The sequence below is a fragment of the Cyprinodon tularosa genome, unplaced genomic scaffold (assembly GCF_016077235.1).
Source record: "Cyprinodon tularosa strain WSP-4 unplaced genomic scaffold, ASM1607723v1 ctg316, whole genome shotgun sequence".
NCBI classification, from domain to species: domain Eukaryota; kingdom Metazoa; phylum Chordata; class Actinopteri; order Cyprinodontiformes; family Cyprinodontidae; genus Cyprinodon; species Cyprinodon tularosa.
The window spans coordinates 245,525-263,661 of NW_024039026.1; the positions used below are offsets into that span (position 1 = coordinate 245,525).

The 18,137-nt window shown below is 38.6% G+C and overlaps 1 protein-coding gene across 1 annotated transcript in view; it reads left to right on the top strand.

The window, feature by feature from the left end:
* kif6 (kinesin family member 6) overlaps nucleotides 1-18,137 on the top strand; it is a 99,055-nt gene that overhangs the window by 24,403 nt on the left and 56,515 nt on the right. Inside the window, exons 8-11 of the mRNA XM_038292755.1 lie at nucleotides 1,221-1,364; nucleotides 1,797-1,883; nucleotides 8,850-8,953; nucleotides 11,292-11,397. Coding sequence (XP_038148683.1) covers nucleotides 1,221-1,364; nucleotides 1,797-1,883; nucleotides 8,850-8,953; nucleotides 11,292-11,397 — 441 coding nt within the window. The remainder of the gene's footprint in view (nucleotides 1-1,220; nucleotides 1,365-1,796; nucleotides 1,884-8,849; nucleotides 8,954-11,291; nucleotides 11,398-18,137) is intronic.

Here is an 18,137-nt window from a genome sequence, read left to right on the forward strand (position 1 = left end):
TGTCTTTATGGACCTTGCTTTGTGCACTGGTGCACAGTCATGTTGGAAGAGGAAGGGGCCAGCTCCAAACTGTTCCCACAAAGTTGGGAGCATGGAATTGTCCAAAATGTCTTGGTATGCTGAAGCATTCAGAGTTCCTTTCACTGGAACTAAGGGGCCAAGCCCAGCTCCTGAAAAACAACCCCACACCATAATCCCCCCTCCACCAAACTTTACACTTGGCACAATGCAGTCAGACAAGTACCGTTCTCCTGGCAACCGCCAAACCCAGACCCGTCCATCAGATTGCCAGATGGAGAAGCGCGATTCGTCACTCCAGAGAACGCGTCTCCACTGCTCTAGAGTCCAGTGGCGGCGTGCTTTACACCACCGCATCCGACGCTTTGCATTGCACTTGGTGATGTATGGCTTGGATGCAGCTGCTCGACCATGGAAACCCATTCCATGAAGCTCTCTGCGCACTGTTCTTGAGCTAATCTGAAGGCCACATGAAGTTTGGAGGTCTGTAGTGATTGACTCTGCAGAAAGTTGGCGACCTCTTCGCACTATGCGCGTCAGCATCCGCTGACCCCGCTCCGTCAGTTTACGTGGCCTACCACTTCGTGGCTGAGTTGCTGTCGTTCCCAAACACTTCCATTTTCTTATAATACAGCTGACAGTTGACTGTGGAATATTTAGGAGCGAGGAAATTTCACGACTGGATTTGTTGCACAGGTGGCATCCTATCACAGTTCCACGCTGGAATTCACTGAGCTCCTGAGAGCGACCCATTCTTTCACAAATGTTTGTAAAAACAGTCTGCATGCCTAGGTGCTTGAATTTATACACCTGTGGCCATGGAAGTGATTGGAACACCTGATTCCAATAATTTGGATGGGTGAGCAAATACTTTTGGCAATATAGTGTATGTACTACCCTGCTATCATAAAACAATAGTGGTAAAGTAACTAAATATGATTAAGAAAATGCCAAAAACGGTTGCATTACTTTTTCAATGTACAGCTTTTCATGACATTTCCATTTCTTAATGTGGAATGTCAAAGGAATATGTTGCTCTCTGAGGTTATGTATTAGATGCATTTAGAGATGTTACATAACTGCAAAACATAAAATTCATGTTTTCTGCAATTATTTTAAAAGCACTGTAAAATGTCTACTTGCTAATTGTAAACATTTGTTTTCTGTGTCCTATACAACTATTCTGTGGCTTCTTTCCTCAGGTGATTATAGCATTATCAGAGAAGAATCGCTCCCACATTCCATACAGGAACTCCATGCTAACATCGGTGCTGAGGGACAGCCTTGGGGGAAACTGCATGACCACCATGATCGCCACTATGGCAGTCGATAAACAGAACCTTGATGTGAGTAACTGCATCCCATCATAATTTTTGGACAAGTTAGTCTCTTAAACCCTAAGGGAAAAAAAAGGAACATGTAAGGTAAAAATGTAAAGAAAATGAAAATAATAATCTGTCTCTTGTTATTTTGAATCGTCTTATTTAGAAATATAAAAATACTTGTCCACCTGTATTTACACAAAGTCTTAGGTTCAACTGCTTTGAAAATGTTTGGTATGTGTATAAAAGTGTCCACAGAACATGGAGAGTACATTTTATTTTGATATAACACCTCATATTATCTAAGCTTTTAAAGAGCATTGCACAAGTAAGTTCACTGACTAGTTCAGATTATTCCGCATGGAAAGTTTTGGGAATGGAGTGATTATAATCAAATCATTACATGAGTGTATTTATTTTCTCTTTTGTTGTTTAACGCTGACTTTTTTTCCCCAGGAATCCATCTCTACATGCCGCTTTGCTCAGCGTGTGGCTCTCATCAAGAACGAAGCCGTTTTGAACGAAGAGCTGGATCCTAACCTGGTGAGACTGTCAAAAACTGTTTGCACTTACGTCATTACAAACTTAGCCAGCATACGCAGTCACACCACAGAATAATGATTAGTCTTTAATAAATACTATAACCCTGAGATCCACTCTGTTACCAAACCAAGACCTTTTTTTATTAGTTTCTAACCTCAGACACTCCCTGTTAGAAGCAGTTTTCATATTACATATTTACAGACACCAACATCCATCAATCTCATGCTGTTTAGACGACTAACACTTCCTGTTAGTATTTTCCTCTTGACCTTATTATCCCTGTTAAATTCGTAAGGAAGTTGTATTTAAATGTCAAATCATTCTGGCTTAAACATGGATATAAATGTACTCTTTATCAGACCATATTGTCCCAAAATTTTGAAAATATCTATTCTAAAAAAATCCTGTCCTAAAATCTGTGTTTTTTCCCCATTATCTTATGTGGGCCAGTAAGTTATACGTCAGCCTGAACACCTAAATTCGGCCAATCATATCAACGGTCACCTGTCAATCAAATTTTTTCGGCCATAGCATCTTGATTCATATGTCGCAGCTAATAGACGCAACGGTTGAAATTAGAATAATTTACTTTACCATTGAGTTCCATCCAAGTGTTCACGGGGATGGACGTCTGTGTCTTCAGCAGGCGTAGAGCTAAAAGAACTGGCAGCGTTGCGAGGCAAGGGCTCAAATATGTACAGCCTTCTACACCAAACCAAGCTTCTGTTTTCCTGGCGTCCTCTTCCACAACATCTTCGTCCCCGCTTTCCTCCTCTAAATAAAAAATATATGACGGAGGAGACTTATCGACGACCTCCGACACAAAACTCTCCTGCTCTTGCATGTTTCTGCTGTCCGTAGCATTCCTTGACAGTGTTGTTGCTAAGTGCTACTGGGTCCCAATGGAATTTCTCATTGGGAACCTACTAGCACTAAGTTGCTAACTGGTTAGCAAGATGCTTCCGACAAACCGGCCACAATCAAACTTGCTTGCAAACCTTCCGCCACAACAATCCCGCTCCCTTGATGAGCCACCAATAACATTCACTTTATTCACTCCTGTAAAGACGGGCGCCGCTCGGAGAATTCGGAAATGCAACGGTTGGAACAGCTGCTTCCCTACGAGTTTAAGCATATTCATACAAAAACCTAAGAAATATGGAAATAGAATTGAACATGCATATTTCTTGTTTTGGATTTACATTCTTAAAAACATCCCCTGGATTTTAGTGCCAACTTGTATTTGCCTATAATTGTAAGTTATCAATTACTGTACATTTATAGGCCTATGGATAGACAGGGGCGTGCACACATAGACACTAGGTGGTGCTAAAGCACTAGGAAGTTTGCCCTCTATCAAAGAAAATGCCCTTTTGAAACTCGTTTTTTTTTTTTTTTATTATTAATATTATTAAGATTTTACTGAGGTCGGTTTTGAAATGATCTTTTGAAAACCTGAGCCATTAAAAACGACTGAAACAATGCCCCGAAATGACCGACCTACTTGCGCACAAACGACCAGCCTCTCTCTCTTCCTTTGTCACGTGAACTCGCTCGGTCGCCCGCAGGGCATGCCAGATGCGCAGCATCATAGCAGTTTTCAGATAGCAGGAACGGTCGCTGACAGGCTGCTTCTCCCGTGCCCCATTAGCCAGGTAATATACAGATCAAGCAGAATCATTTTGTTGTGCATTAAAATGTCTCATTCAGCAGCACCAAACACGCATTTTGCCGACTGCTCACCTGATAAACTAGTTGTCTCCTTGTAAGATGCTATTTTACTTTTTATATTTTGTATCCATATTTTTTATCTTAAGTGTATACATTAGTCTATTTTATTGCATGACGTATACCCACAGTTTTTAGATATTTTTATAATTTTATTTACCTATTCCATATTATATGTTTCATGTTGCACGATTGTACCATAAAAAATTCCTAGTTTGTGAACTCCTTCACTAACAATGGCAATAAACCTGATTCTGATTCTGATAGTTTTAAACTGTAGCCCAAGTCAATGACAGATAACGTGAGGACGACCACATAGGCTACAAATAATTTTGGTAGAGTTTGCAATTGCAAATACGGAAGAGGATTAGGGCCACTGAAAAAAATAAATAAATTAACTGATTTTTAAATTTTATTTCAGTTTAGTATGGGAAAAAAGTCAGAATGCTGACTTTAATCTCATAATTCTAACTTTTTTCTCATAATTCTGACTTTTTGCTCAGTATTCTGACTTTAATCTCAGAATTCTGACAATAAAAAAGTCAGAATTCTGACTTTTTTCCCATGTTAAACTGAAATAAAATTTAAAAATCAGTTAACTTTTTTTTTTCAGTGGCCCTAATCCTCTTCTGTACAAATCTATGTGTTAAGACAAACGTTTTCTGTTGTATAGGTTTTGTTAGGCAACATAAATTAACACATTTTGGTCTCTTTATTGTCTTAATTGTATATTGATTTAGTAATTGCAGCACAATGCCAAGAAAGGAGGGTTAATCATATTGAAAAATCTTAAAAGCTGTTCACATTTTATTTTTAAGTGGTTTGTGCAGCAGGTATTAAAATAGCTATTATTTTGTAGGCTACCATAAGTCATATCCACGTGACAAGACTTCCAGTCATGTTGCCCTAATAGCCCATTATTTAAACTAATGTGGCATATTTGTTAAAGCTATTATTATTATTATTATTATTATTATTATCATTATCATTATTATCATTATTATTGTCATGATGGTTATTATTAATATATTGTAGCCAGTCACAGCAGGGAAGCTCTATACCATCAACATCTACCAGGACAAGAGATGAGGAAGAGTTCAGGGGAGACACAGAGACAGAAAAAGACCAGGATGAGGGAGAACAGATGGGTGAGGGAAAACGGGGAGATGAGCCAGATGAAAGAAGTATGATTTAGTCTGTTCTGTTGGTGATGTGACTTTTTTCCATTGAAAACTCACGTTTAGAGAATGTTACAAATAAAAGTCAAATTTCATTCAACATGCGTTTATGTTTTTTTATATAATTAAATTTTACACGTGCGCTAAAAAGTGCCCCCCCCCCCCCCCCCCCTCCTGAACACCTGCCCCCCAAAATGTCTGTGCACGCCTCTGTGGATAGATATGGATAAATAGCATTAAACTTTCCCTACTCCACTGTCTCCTCATATTTAACATCATCACAACATCTGAAAGCAATCCATCCATTTCTTGTTTTTCAAAGGCCCCATATATAAAGCCTAAGTACGCCTCAGGTTCCTACTGAGCTTTGTATTTGTATTGGAACAGTGGCTTATAATATAAATAAATATATATAGAAAATGCATTTATAAAGTGCAGTTTTTGTCATTCTGACTATAATTGACCTCCTTTATCCTGTGAGAAGTGAATTATAACCCCTGGTGTGGTGTAGCTGAAAGTTGACTCGCTGTTGCTAAACCCAGCTAAAGGGGATAGATTTTGGGTTTTCACAGCTATTTCCAAGTCAGCTGCTTCCACCCAGATCGGCCTCAGAACCAACTGCTACTGTATTACTGTTACCAAGATTTGGCTGTCCACTTGCAAACCCTTCAGAGGTATTTTTAAGAGAGTCTGCGGCTGCTGGCCCCAGTAATTGTGACAGCGCCTGGCTGCTCCCATCTAGGTCTGACTGAGTTACTTCAGGAAAGCTCAAACTCCTTCCTCTGTTTATGGATTTATCATTTCTTTTGCATTTTCTCCTCTGATGCTGCCTAACTGAGAGGAACAAAGCATTACCTGGGGTGGGAGTTTATAACTTATAATAATGTCATTTAGGTTCAGGATGACACTTGACCCTGCTGGACTGACAGCTCCTTTTTGGACTTACTCAAATGGTAGCTCATTTGAAAGCTGCAGTTTTCACATCACTATTACATTTGCCACATTAAGCGCCACTAAGTGGTGCAGTGCTGCAGCCAGAGGGATGCTTAATGGATTTCTGAACAGCAGGAAACTGGCCAGACCAGACAAAATATTTAACAAGTCTCTCAAGGAACTGGGAAAGAATGAGGTGTTGAAAGTGACCTGTGCTTATAATGAAGTCTGCCGCAGTGACCGGACCATATTAGGGTGTTATTTTCTCCCAGGTCAGCTATAGACCAGAATAATACTGGTTTGTGCTCCTCGGTGGAGATTTACTGTAAATATTGGAGCTTCTAAGATTCCTCTTCCTCAACTTACTGTTGCATTTATGTTGTGTACCTTAGTCAAAGAAGGCTCCATTTAGCAAATACCTGTGAGTTGAATTTTCACAAAGCAGGTAAAAATGTCTCTAGTACTCCTCATATATTTAAAGAAAGTTTGTTCAAGTGTTTCAACTGTTAAATCCATAGGGTAAAGCCTATGTGTTTATTATTTATTTGAGGATTAATATTTTCTTCATGTATATGTAGTAGTGGGAAACAGTGCCTCCTTTCTCCTCATAAAAAAGAGATTCCTGTTATAGCATCATGTTTAGGAGTGGGATGCTGTATACATGCACTTAAAGTAAAACCTGTGGTTAAACTGCAATGCTTACAGTTTACTGTGGATGGTTTTCATGTACTTTGGAGGAGGTATAATTTAAAGTAGGCACTATGTTAATGTTTCAACCTTAATTGGGTAACCTGGGGGTTAAAATTTAGATGACAGCAGTACTGTTCCCCAACCTGTAAATTTGAACTCACAAAAGTAATAATACCCCTCGTGCTTTTCCACATTTACTCATGCTACAATTAAAAAAAGAAAAAACTCAAAGTATTTAGTTTGGATTTTATGTCGCAGGTCAGGACAAGTTATTGCATGAATGCAAATAGTAGCGAAATTATTTATGCTTTTCAAACTTTACAAATTAAAAAAGTGTTGCAGACATTTTGTATTAGGTCCACTTGTGTTGCCTGTTAGCTTTGCACGTGCATGCTTCCTTTAATTTGTGAAACAGCAGTTTATGATCATTGAAGTTTGACTGGATGTAGGTCTGAATTTAACCCGGATGATTCTAATGCATGATAGTGATAAAACCATTCAGTTGTAGTTTAGACTGCACGTCCCCCTTGTGCAAAAAATTCACAGAAATACATGCATGTCAGGAGTTGCACATGCATCTAGATGGCTTGTGGGAAACAGAAAAACTATTTATTTTTATTCAATAGTTGCTTTCTTCTTTCCCCTTCTTAGTCAGGGTCTGATCTGTGTCCAGTCAACACATTCTCCCACCCAAGCTACATATTTTTGTGTAGGTCCTGCAGGGTTACCATGCATCTCTTTTTTTTTTTTTTTTTCCTATCAATTTGCATTGGTTCGAACGGGGGGCATGCCACACTTTAATGCTTCACCTCCCACATCAAAATCAAGACAATATATTATAACCACCTGATGAAATACTTGTAGTTTGGAAGTTTTAACATTAGAGCATTTAAAAATGTGCATTAAGAAAGCCAGTTTTTGCAAGACACTCAACATCTTTTGATCTCATTGTGCTGCTTCTTCAGTATCACGACATCCGCTTGTACCAAAAAGCACAAAAAAAAAAAAGAAAAAAGAAAAACTACCTCATCGGTTTGATTGTCTGGTCTGAGTCTTGTTTTTTTTTTGAACCCATAGAGTATGTAAGTCTGCCATGGTACTGTGGTGCCCCTGTGGGATTTTTTTGCTCTGAAATAGACTGCACCATCCCGCTGACCAACAGCTGGCGGTCAGATTTTTAAGAATGCAGCTGGAAGAATTAACATGAGAGCAGTGGTTCCAACAAAGAGGTAGGGAGAGGCTTTGGTAAAGGAACGGTCAAACATACGATACGGGATGGATTAGGGGGAAAATCTCCATTGAGCAAAGGGGAACCCACCCAAAAACCACACCATAGCTCTGTGTCTTTTCAGGGACATCTTAATTTTACATAATCTGAGCTGGTCACTGGTTTTGTATGTCAGTTAACTGCATTTAGTTTTCATTAGACCACTCAGTCTTTGACCTTATGTTAGCTTTCAGTGACCAATATCTTCCTAGCGTGAGGATCGCTGCTGAGTTTCTAGATTCTGTTAAAGAGGAGGATTTTCAAGACTTTGCAATTATACCAGTCAGCTTTACTATTGGATATTAGATATAGAAAAGGATACATTTTTTACAACCTAAGTGTTGTCAGTAGAGTGCATTTACTATATTTCATTGGAATTATATGTAAAAGATCAAAAACTAGCACATCTTGTATAAAATGATCTCAAAAGCTTTTAACATCTCACATAGCTATGTTTCATCAAATTTATAAAAACCTGAAGAGATTGGCGCAACAAATATATGAAAACATGGTTGTTAGTCCTAACTTAGAAGCTGGACATTACTTTAAGGAGTCAAAACAGCCACAGCTGAGGTGGGCTCTTATACTGTCTCTGTAATTATTGATGATGCACGCCACAAATCTGGCTTTTAGAAAAATAATATGTCTGTAATTTGCCCAATCAGAGGGATAGAAAACAGAAAAAAAAAAGCAGAAGCTGCTCTGATCATATGAGGGGAAAAAAAGGCCCCCTAATCATCCCTGGAACATGGTGATGGCAACATCATGCTAGGTTAGTCGATTCCTTCACCGGGGCGGGGACGGGTATGATAAGGTCGATACATTTACAATATCAAAGAGCTTATTGATGAAATTGATAAATGCTGCCATTTTATTTGAGGGAATATTTTAAAAACTCTGTTTCACATTTCAAAATAATATGCAAAATTTTCATGTTTGATCTCATACACTTTCGACATAGATTAAAATTTTTATCAGTCAAATGTAAAAACATTCCAGGCATGTTAATCCTTTGGTTTGGCACTCTATGAAGGAGCATAAAAATCTGGTTGTATTTTATGCTTTCGAGTTTGAAAGACAGATAAGCCACTTATGGAAGCACTTTTTCCTCTTTTATTTATTTTACCCCTACATACCCCTTGTATGACCTCATGCTGTGTCATTTTTTAGCTTATAGCGCGTTTAAAGCGAGAAATCCTGTGCCTGAAGGATGAGCTGGCGATGGTGACAGGAGATCAGCGAAATGAGCCGCTAACTGCAGATGAGATCCAAAGGTATGCCGCCTCTGATTGTTACTGTAGGTCTTCTTTTTTTCTTTCTTTTTACTTTTCTGGGAAATAAATGGTACATAAAGGGTTAAAGAAAACAATAAAACTAAAGAAACAAATTTGAGACTATTTCTCAAAGTTAAATCAGTATTAGAGTGTATAAAATGCTCATTTAAATCCAGGGAAGTTTGACCTACTGTAAAGGAAAAAAAGCAAATACAGATAAGATTTTGTCGGCAATGCAAAAAGATAAAATTACATCTGCTCTAACTTTCTTATCATAAAGGGTTAATCCAAACTAATCTCCAAACATAAACCTTGGATTTACAGTTTATGCTTTTATCTAAAAAAATTTGATTGAAAATTGACTGAACAATCATCAAAGGGTAGAATTTTGATTCGGAAATGTGTTGAAAACTTGAGCAATTTATCATTTCTAAAATGTTTTTGTTTCTTCTAAAGGGGCAATCTAGTTTTTCTGATATGTATTCGACAGCACTTAGTTTAGATCTCACCAATGTTCGAACAAGACAGATGAACAGAATAGAAGTTTCATTAAATACTGGGAAAATGTTCCCTCTAGAGGGGGGCCGTGTTTCCCGTTGACTCGACCCCCTAAGTTTACTTTTAATGGTTTCCTCCTTGCTGTGGTGACTCTGCCCTATTTCTACCCATTAGGGGTCCATCCTTGTCTGGAAACCTGCAATGATGACTGTTGAAGCCCTGTTTAGCAGCAGTGGTGAAATATTAGTTTCGGCTACTTGGTTACTTTTATGGCCTGTATTTTCCCATGAGCTAATCAGGAGCAAATTGTGCCTAAAGTGCCACATTGTTTGTATCAAACAAAATGAATACTTATTGAAATTGTTCTCTCATTGTTGATGTGCTAAACCTTCTATGACTGTTGTGGCATCAGCCATCCTTTATGGAACTGTCAGTTGGATATAGACTATCTGTAGCTGAGAGAAAGCAGCTGGATAAGCTGATCAGGAAGGCCAGCTCTGTGATTGGATGCCCTCTAGAATCAGTGCAGGAGGTGGGAAAGAAAAGGATCCTAACTAAATTAACGTCTCTGTTGGATAATGTTTCCCACCCCATGCATACAACTGTTGCAGAACTGGAGAGCTCCTTCAGTGACAGACTGCTGCACCCTAAATGCACCAGGAAGCGTCATCACAGATCCTTCTCTATAACCATCACTGTTCCCAACAACCTCAATAAGTTGTTACATTCATGCTGCTTTTGCACAGTTTCTATCTTGGTCAGTTAAATAACATGCTACTGTCATTTTTGCACATCTCTGATGTTAATTCTATTTTCAAATATCCATTACTATAAAAATGTCTATAGCTTTATATTAGGTATTTATTTTTCAGGTGCAAAGTTTGATATTGTTAAAACACAGTACTGTATTTCATTTGTTTACTTTTTTTTTTCTAAATCTTCACTATTATGTTATTCTTATACACTTTTCTAAGGTCCATATTTGTTCGACCATTTTTTCTATAATCTTTTTGCTGCTGTAACACCAGAGTTTCCCCATTGTGGGACAATGCAGGGATTTTCTATTCTATAATATTTTTGGTCAACCTCCTCTGTATAGTGAGATAAAATAGAGACCATTCTAACATTTCTGATAGATCAATATAAACTAGAACATAATTGTGTGAAAGAAATACAATATATGGTTTTTGAAAGTTCTACAAAGAATATATTTCCAAGTTATGTCTTGCATCTGTATTCCTCCTATCAATGTAAGTCTGTTCTCTTATATATTTATTAACTTATGTCCTTATTTAATCAACTTTTTTGTAATTGTTTCATCTGTTTATTTTGTCCAAAGTAGTGCGATGCTTTGTAAGAATTTGATGTCAGCTAAGCATTTTTTTTTGTTTGTTTTGTGCTTGATGGCACCAAAGAGCATTTTTCAAGATCATATTTTGTGTCACAAAACCAGAAAGTCTCAGAGGAACCTTAAACAATTTCAGTAGGTTTGTATTAGGTTGTCTGTCGTGTAAACCGCGGCTGTTTCTACAAGGACATGTAACAGATTATAGGGAACCGCACGTTGTCACACCTCTATTTGATCCATCTGGACGGCTGCCTTCCGGCCTTTTCCAGTGGCCGAGTCCACATGTCGGGACGCAGTGTTTGGACTATCGTTAAGCAATAGTTTATCAACAGACTGCTCCAGTGAAGCTGAAACTCACGTTGATATAAATAGTTTTCTTTGACCAGACCCACACTCGAAACTGCAGAGATGCATTAACCATTTGGGTGCCTGTTAAGGGAATGTGATGGTGTCATGGAAGTCTGTGTTTATTATCATGTCCTCACATTTTAGGTTGGATGAGTTACTCAAGGCCTTTCTAAATGACCCAGATCCAGATGTGATCCTGTCTCTGGGACCTGACATGAGAAAGATACAGCACTGTTTCTTTCTGCTTAAGGTAAAGTAGTCAGCACTACCTTTGCTTATAAAGCGACTTTAGAAATGTCTTCCTGTCTAACCTGTTATTTGAGTCTGATCTTGTTATCCATGCATCATTTCCTATGTTTTTGTTTTACTGTCTTGTCACAGTCACCCTTCGATGATTTACACGCTATGACTATAGGGTTCCACTGAAGGACACTTTCAGTTCTGGCTGTTTCATTCAACAAAAAAAAAAAAAAAAAAAAAAGTTATAGTGGTAATGTCCTACTCTTACTGCATGATAAAGCTGAAATTATTTATTCAACTTGTACATTAACTGAGAGGTGCAGATGCTCTGCAAATGCATAAATACAGACAGTACTGCAAACATAAAAATGAGCAAGGACAACCATTAGACAAACAAACAAAAACACATATAAGAAATCAATCCATCCATCCCCCTTCTTCCGCTTATCTGGGGTTGGGTCGCGGGGGAAGCCGCTTCAGTGGGGAGGCCCAGATGTCCCTCTGCCTAGCCACTTCGGCCAGCTCCTCCAGGGGAATCCCAAGGCGCTCCCAGGCCAGCCGAGAAACATAGTCCCTCCAGCGTGCCCGAGCCACCTCAAATGGCTCCTTTTGAGGGGCCGTTCTACTCCGAGTCCTCCCTGGATGATCCTACCTCTAAGGGAGAGCCCAGACACACTACGGAGAAAACTAATTTCAGCTGCTTTTATCTGGGATCTTGTTCTTTCAGTCATGACCCAAAGCGCATGACCATAGATGAGAGTAGGAACGTAGTATCTGTATAATCCATATAAGAAATGAAATAAGAAAAGGAAAAAAAATGCTGAAAGTAGCAAAAAACACAGCAAGTAAAGAAAACCTGCTCCTGAAAAAACAGAGTGCTCCAGACCACTAGAGGGAGATGATCCTATGCAGCCTTCGTCAACCATAACCTTCTCTATCTAAAAGGGATAATGTCTCCCTTTAAAAATTCTCTAAAAGAGAAAGTGCTTTTAAAATAGCTAAATGTTTAACCATAATATTATTTTAAACTTAAAATTCCACCATTTAAAAACCTCTGAAGGACTCACATTACATTGGACATAAGCATGTCCTTCATAGGTATAGTATAATTTCTCTATGAGCTGCAAAATATGAGGGGCCGTTTAGGACAGAAACTATTTTTCCTCTCACGTACACCAATAAAACCATGCACACACCTCAGTAGACACACACACACTCTAAAAAAAAACTATGTTTTCCTCTCAAACACACTACTATGACATGCACACATCACAGTAGAAACACTAAAATTGAATACATGTCTTATGTGTGTGTGTGCACTAATACTAGACTGTATGAGAGGGCATAAGTGTGTGTGTGTGCACTAATACTAGACTGTATGAGAGGGCATAAGTGTGTGTGTGTGCACTAATACTAGACTGTATGAGAGGGCATAAGTGTGTGTGTGTGCACTAATACTAGACTGTATGAGAGGGCATAAGTGTGTGTGTGTGCACTAATACTAGACTGTATGAGAGGGCATAAGTGTGTGTGTGAACTAATACTAGACTAAATGAGAGGATATACATATGTTTGTGTGTGTGCGCATATGTGTGTGTGTGTGTGTGTGGGTGTGTGTGTGTGTGTGTGTGTGGGTGTGAACTAATACTAGACTGAATGAGAGGCTATACATATGTGTGTGTGCGCGCGCGCGCGCGTGTGTGTATGTGACTGATATCGTAGCAGACTGAATGAGAGGCTTGTACTTGTGTGTGAGAGTTCAACCTGTCACGGAAGAGGCGGGGCAAATTGGCTAGCGCATGCGTGGAACCCAAACTGAGCAATATAATGTAAAACGGGGTGGGCAATAGGGGGCAGCACACAAGCCAGTTACCTGCTGAGCCAACAATAATGAGCTTCCGAGAAGAAGACGTAGCATGGCTGATACAAAACCTGAAAATTATAGACCAATTGCATTAACCTCAAATATTTGTAAAATAATGGAGAAAATGAATTTTGAAAGAATGATTTATTATATAGAATCTAATGGATATTTATCAAAATATCAAAGTGGTTTTAGGAGGGGTAGGAATACTATGGATGCAGTTTTGAGTTTGGAATTTGAAATCAGAAAAGCTCAAATTAGTAAAGAAAGTATTGTAGCAGTGTTTTTTGATATTGAAAAGGCAAATGATATGTTGTGGAAAGAAGGTTTATTAATAAAAATGTTAAAGATGGAAATTACTGGTAGGATGTATTGGTGGATCAAAGATTTTCAAACTGAAAGACAAATATAAGTTCAAATAGGTAAATATCATTCTGAGAAATATATTGCTGAAAATGGTACTCCACAGGGAAGTATAATAAGTCCTTTATTATTTTCGGTAATAATAGATGATGTATTTCAAAATATAGATAATGGAATGGGTTTTTCCCTTTTTACTGATGATGGAGCAATGTGGAAGAGAGGTAGGAATTTGGAATTTATTACTAAAAAGATGCAACAAGCAATTGTTAAAGTTGAAGAATGGTCATTAAAATGGGGATTTAAATTCTCAGTGGATAAGACTAAAACAATGTTCTTTTCAAGGAGGAAAATTAATGATCGTAAATTAAAATTATATAATCAAGAAATAGAAAGAGTGAAGCAATTAAAATTTTTAGGGGTTTGGTTTGACGAAAGAATAACATGGAATATACACATTCAAAAAATTTTAGACAAATGCAAGAAAGTAATAAATATTATGAGATGCTTAATTGGTAGGGAGTGGGGAGCAGATAGAGTAGCTCTAAAGAATATATATACAGGATTAATTCGATCGGTGATAGACTATAGTATTGTGTATAATTCAGCAGCAGAGACAAATCTTGAAAACTGGATCGGATTCAATATCAAGCATTGCGATTATGTACAGGAGCAATTAAAACTACTCCAACAGCAGCATTGTTAGTAGAAATGGGAGAAATGCCACTTGCATTTAGAAGAGAGCAATTAACATTAAACTATTGGGCTAATTTAAAAGGTCATAGAAATGATCACCCAACCCTGCAAGTAATAAAACCCTGTTGGGAAAAAGAAGTAAAAGATATTATAAGTTTTGGTCGGACTGTGCAAGAAAAAATAACAGAATTCAAAATAGATCAGATTAGTATAAGCCAAACAGTTCCATTATCAGTTATACAACCATGGATAATTACAGATGCTAGGGTAGATTTTACTTTGTTGGAAAGAAGAAAGGATAAGGAATTCATATTAAACTCATATATAGTACAGGATTATATTAATCATTATTATTAGTATGTAAATTTATACAGATGCCTCTAAAAATATAACAAATCAAATAGGAGTAGCCTTTATCGTACCAGAATTTAATGTTAAAATTAGGAAAAGGATAAGTGATGGACTTTCAGTTTATACGGGAGAAATGATTGCAATATTATTAGCTGTTCAATAGGTGGAAGAAGTTAAGCCATTAAGATCAGTCATATGTTCAGATTCTAGTTCATCTTTAATTAGTTTGCAGTATAGTCACTCAGAAAGCAGGCCAGATATAGAACAGAATAGAAATTCAACAGACACAATATAGAATAAATATGATGGGTTTAGTTATAAATTTTGTATGGAAGCTCATTATTGTTGGCTCAGCAGGTAACTGGCTTGTGTGCTGCCCCCTATTGCCCACCCCGTTTTACATTATATTGCTCAGTTTGGGTTCCACGCATGCGCTAGCCAATTTGCCCCGCCTCTTCCGTGACAGGTTGAACTCTCACACACAAGTACAAGCCTCTCATTCAGTCTGCTACGATATCAGTCACATACACACACGCGCGCGCGCGCGCGCACACACACATATGTATAGCCTCTCATTCAGTCTAGTATTAGTTCACACCCACACACACACACACACACACACACACACACACACATATGCGCGCACACACAAACATATGTATATCCTCTAATTTAGTCTAGTATTAGTTCACACACACACACTTATGCCCTCTCATACAGTCTAGTATTAGTTCACACACACACACTTATGCCCTCTCATACAGTCTAGTATTAGTGCACACACACACACACTTATGCCCTCTCATACAGTTTAGTATTAGTGCACACACACACACACACTTATGCCCTCTCATACAGTCTAGTATTAGTGCACACACACACACTTATGCCCTCTCATACAGTTTAGTATTAGTGCACACACACACACTTATGCCCTCTCATACAGTTTAGTATTAGTGCACACACACACACTTATGCCCTCTCATACAGTCTAGTATTAGTGCACACACACACATAAGACATGTATTCAATTTTAGTTTTGTGATTGTGTGTGAGTGTTTCTACTGTGATGTGTGCATGTCATAGTAGTGTGTTTGAGAGGAAAACATAGTTTTTTTTGAGAGTGTGTGAGTGTTTCTACTGTGATGTGTGCATGTCATAGTAGTGTGTTTGAGAGGAAAACATAGTTTTTTTTGAGAGTGTGTGTGTGTCTACTGAGGTGTGTGCATGGTTTTATTGGTGTACGTGAGAGGAAAAATAGTTTCTGTCCTAAACGGCCCCTCATAGCAAAACAGTATATACATCCTTAGATTTACACTATAATAGTTTATGTCATCAGCTAGTGTTATAGCAAAAAAGAGACATCATATGATTACTATCTATGAGGAAACTTTAGAGATGTAGTATCTGAGACCATTATGAGCTTTAGTTTTTAAGCTGAAGTCCGCTTGGATAATGACAAAAGGTCAATAATGATGAACTTTTATAGATCTGATGCTCATCATCTTAAGTGTTTCCTCCTCAAACTCCACCTTATTTTCTTAGCCCTGTGAAGTGGTCCATTGTCATAAACCATTCTGTCATTCTGCAACAAACTGAATGCTATACTGTATTCTTTGCATGACAATTATAAACATGTCACAACTGACTTTTAAGCTTCCACCACCAAAGGATGTGCTTATTTTCTTTTTTTGTTAACAAAATATGTCATCTGTTGTCATATTGACAGGTATGACAGATAAAGTAATTTCTACTAAAAGATCACAGGACTTCACTTCAAACGATCTGGAGGAACCTTTAAGCATCTGCTCTGTTAGTGTTTGTTGTCAGTTACTGTTTTGAGGACCAGGGCTGCATGATATTAAGAAAACCCAACATTTTTTTTACCATTGATTTAAAATTGCACAGACGGCATTCGTCATCAATAACCCACATTTCCTTACGACTTTATCATCTCAGTCAGTAGTAGTAGTAGTCAAAGAGTGCAGAAATCTGTCCTGCTGCTACAGTATGATTGACATTGAAGGACCCTCTGTCCTGCAATGAAATGAAACGTACGTATTTTCACGAGCATAAGGTGCACCGTACTAAAAGGCGCACTCTCAGTTATGTGTCCCATTTCTGTATTTAACACACACATAAGGCGCACCGGACTATAGGGCGCGTTTTTTATATACAGGTACATGTCCTCTACTACCTTTAAATACCTCTACTGCGTATTTAAAAATACAGCGGGGGCAAAACTGAGTATGACTGTGCTTTATTCATGTATTTATTACAAAGTATTAATCAAACCTGGCAGCTGAGACAGACACATCGCAGATGACACAGCGCTGTGATCACTCCTAAATTAACTTAAAATCCTGAAACCTGCTGACGGAATATGTTCGCTTTTATTGCCGGTATCCTGGTGCCTGCAGCTAAAATTATTTAGATGAAAAACACCTGCCAGCAGCCGCGGTGAACCCCAGGCTGCCCAGCCTACAGGCTGCTGATGAAGAGATTTCTGCTGTCAGCGCACCGCTGGTATGTGGGGGTCTGAGCGCCTCCGACAGAAATAGATAATCTGGATGAACTGACTGCAATTATTAAGTTTTCAGGTGGACTTTCTCACTTAAAAACATATTAAAACTACTTTATTCCCACTGATCACAGCAAATATAGCTGCAAGATTTAGATTATTTAGATGAAAAACACCTGCCAGCAGCCGCGGTGAACGAAAGGATTTCTCCTGTCGGCGCACAGCTGGTATGTGGGGGTCTGAGCGCCTCCGACAGAAATAGATAATCTGGATGAACTGACTGCAATTATGAAGTTTTCAGGTGGACTTTCTCACTTAAAAACATATTAAAACTACTTTATTCCCACTGATCACAGCAAATATAGCTGCAAGATTTAGATTATTTAGATGAAAAAACACCTGCCAGCCACCGCGATGAAGAGGAGGAGACGCGCCGGGGCTGCTGTTGAATTAAGTTTTCAGGGAGAAAAATACAGCGGGAGCAAAACTGAGTATGATTGTGCTTTATTCATGTATTTATTACAAAGTATTAATCAAACCCATCAAAGTCATCATCCTCTGTTTCTGAATAAAACAGCTGCGCTAAATCAGACATGCCAGTTTCCCCTTCTTCGCTGTCAGAGTCACTTTCCGTGCAGCGCAGCTCCTCAGAAATAATGCCGGCTTTTGCGAAAGCTTGAACAACAGAGCCAGCAGACACTTTAGTCCAAGCATCTACAATCCATCCGCAAGCGGTGGCGTAATCTGCCCGGCGCTGCCTTCTTATCCTGAAACTGTGGTCTCCGTCGGTCATCCATCGCTCCCACGCCGCTCGCAGCCTTACTGTGAACGGCCGCTTCAAACCGATGTCGAGCGGTGGAAGCTCCTTTGTCAGACCCCCGGGATAACGGCGAGCACAGCGTTCATTTGATTCATCTTTTTTTCACATCGGCTGTGAGATGGGCACGCAGCGATGGTG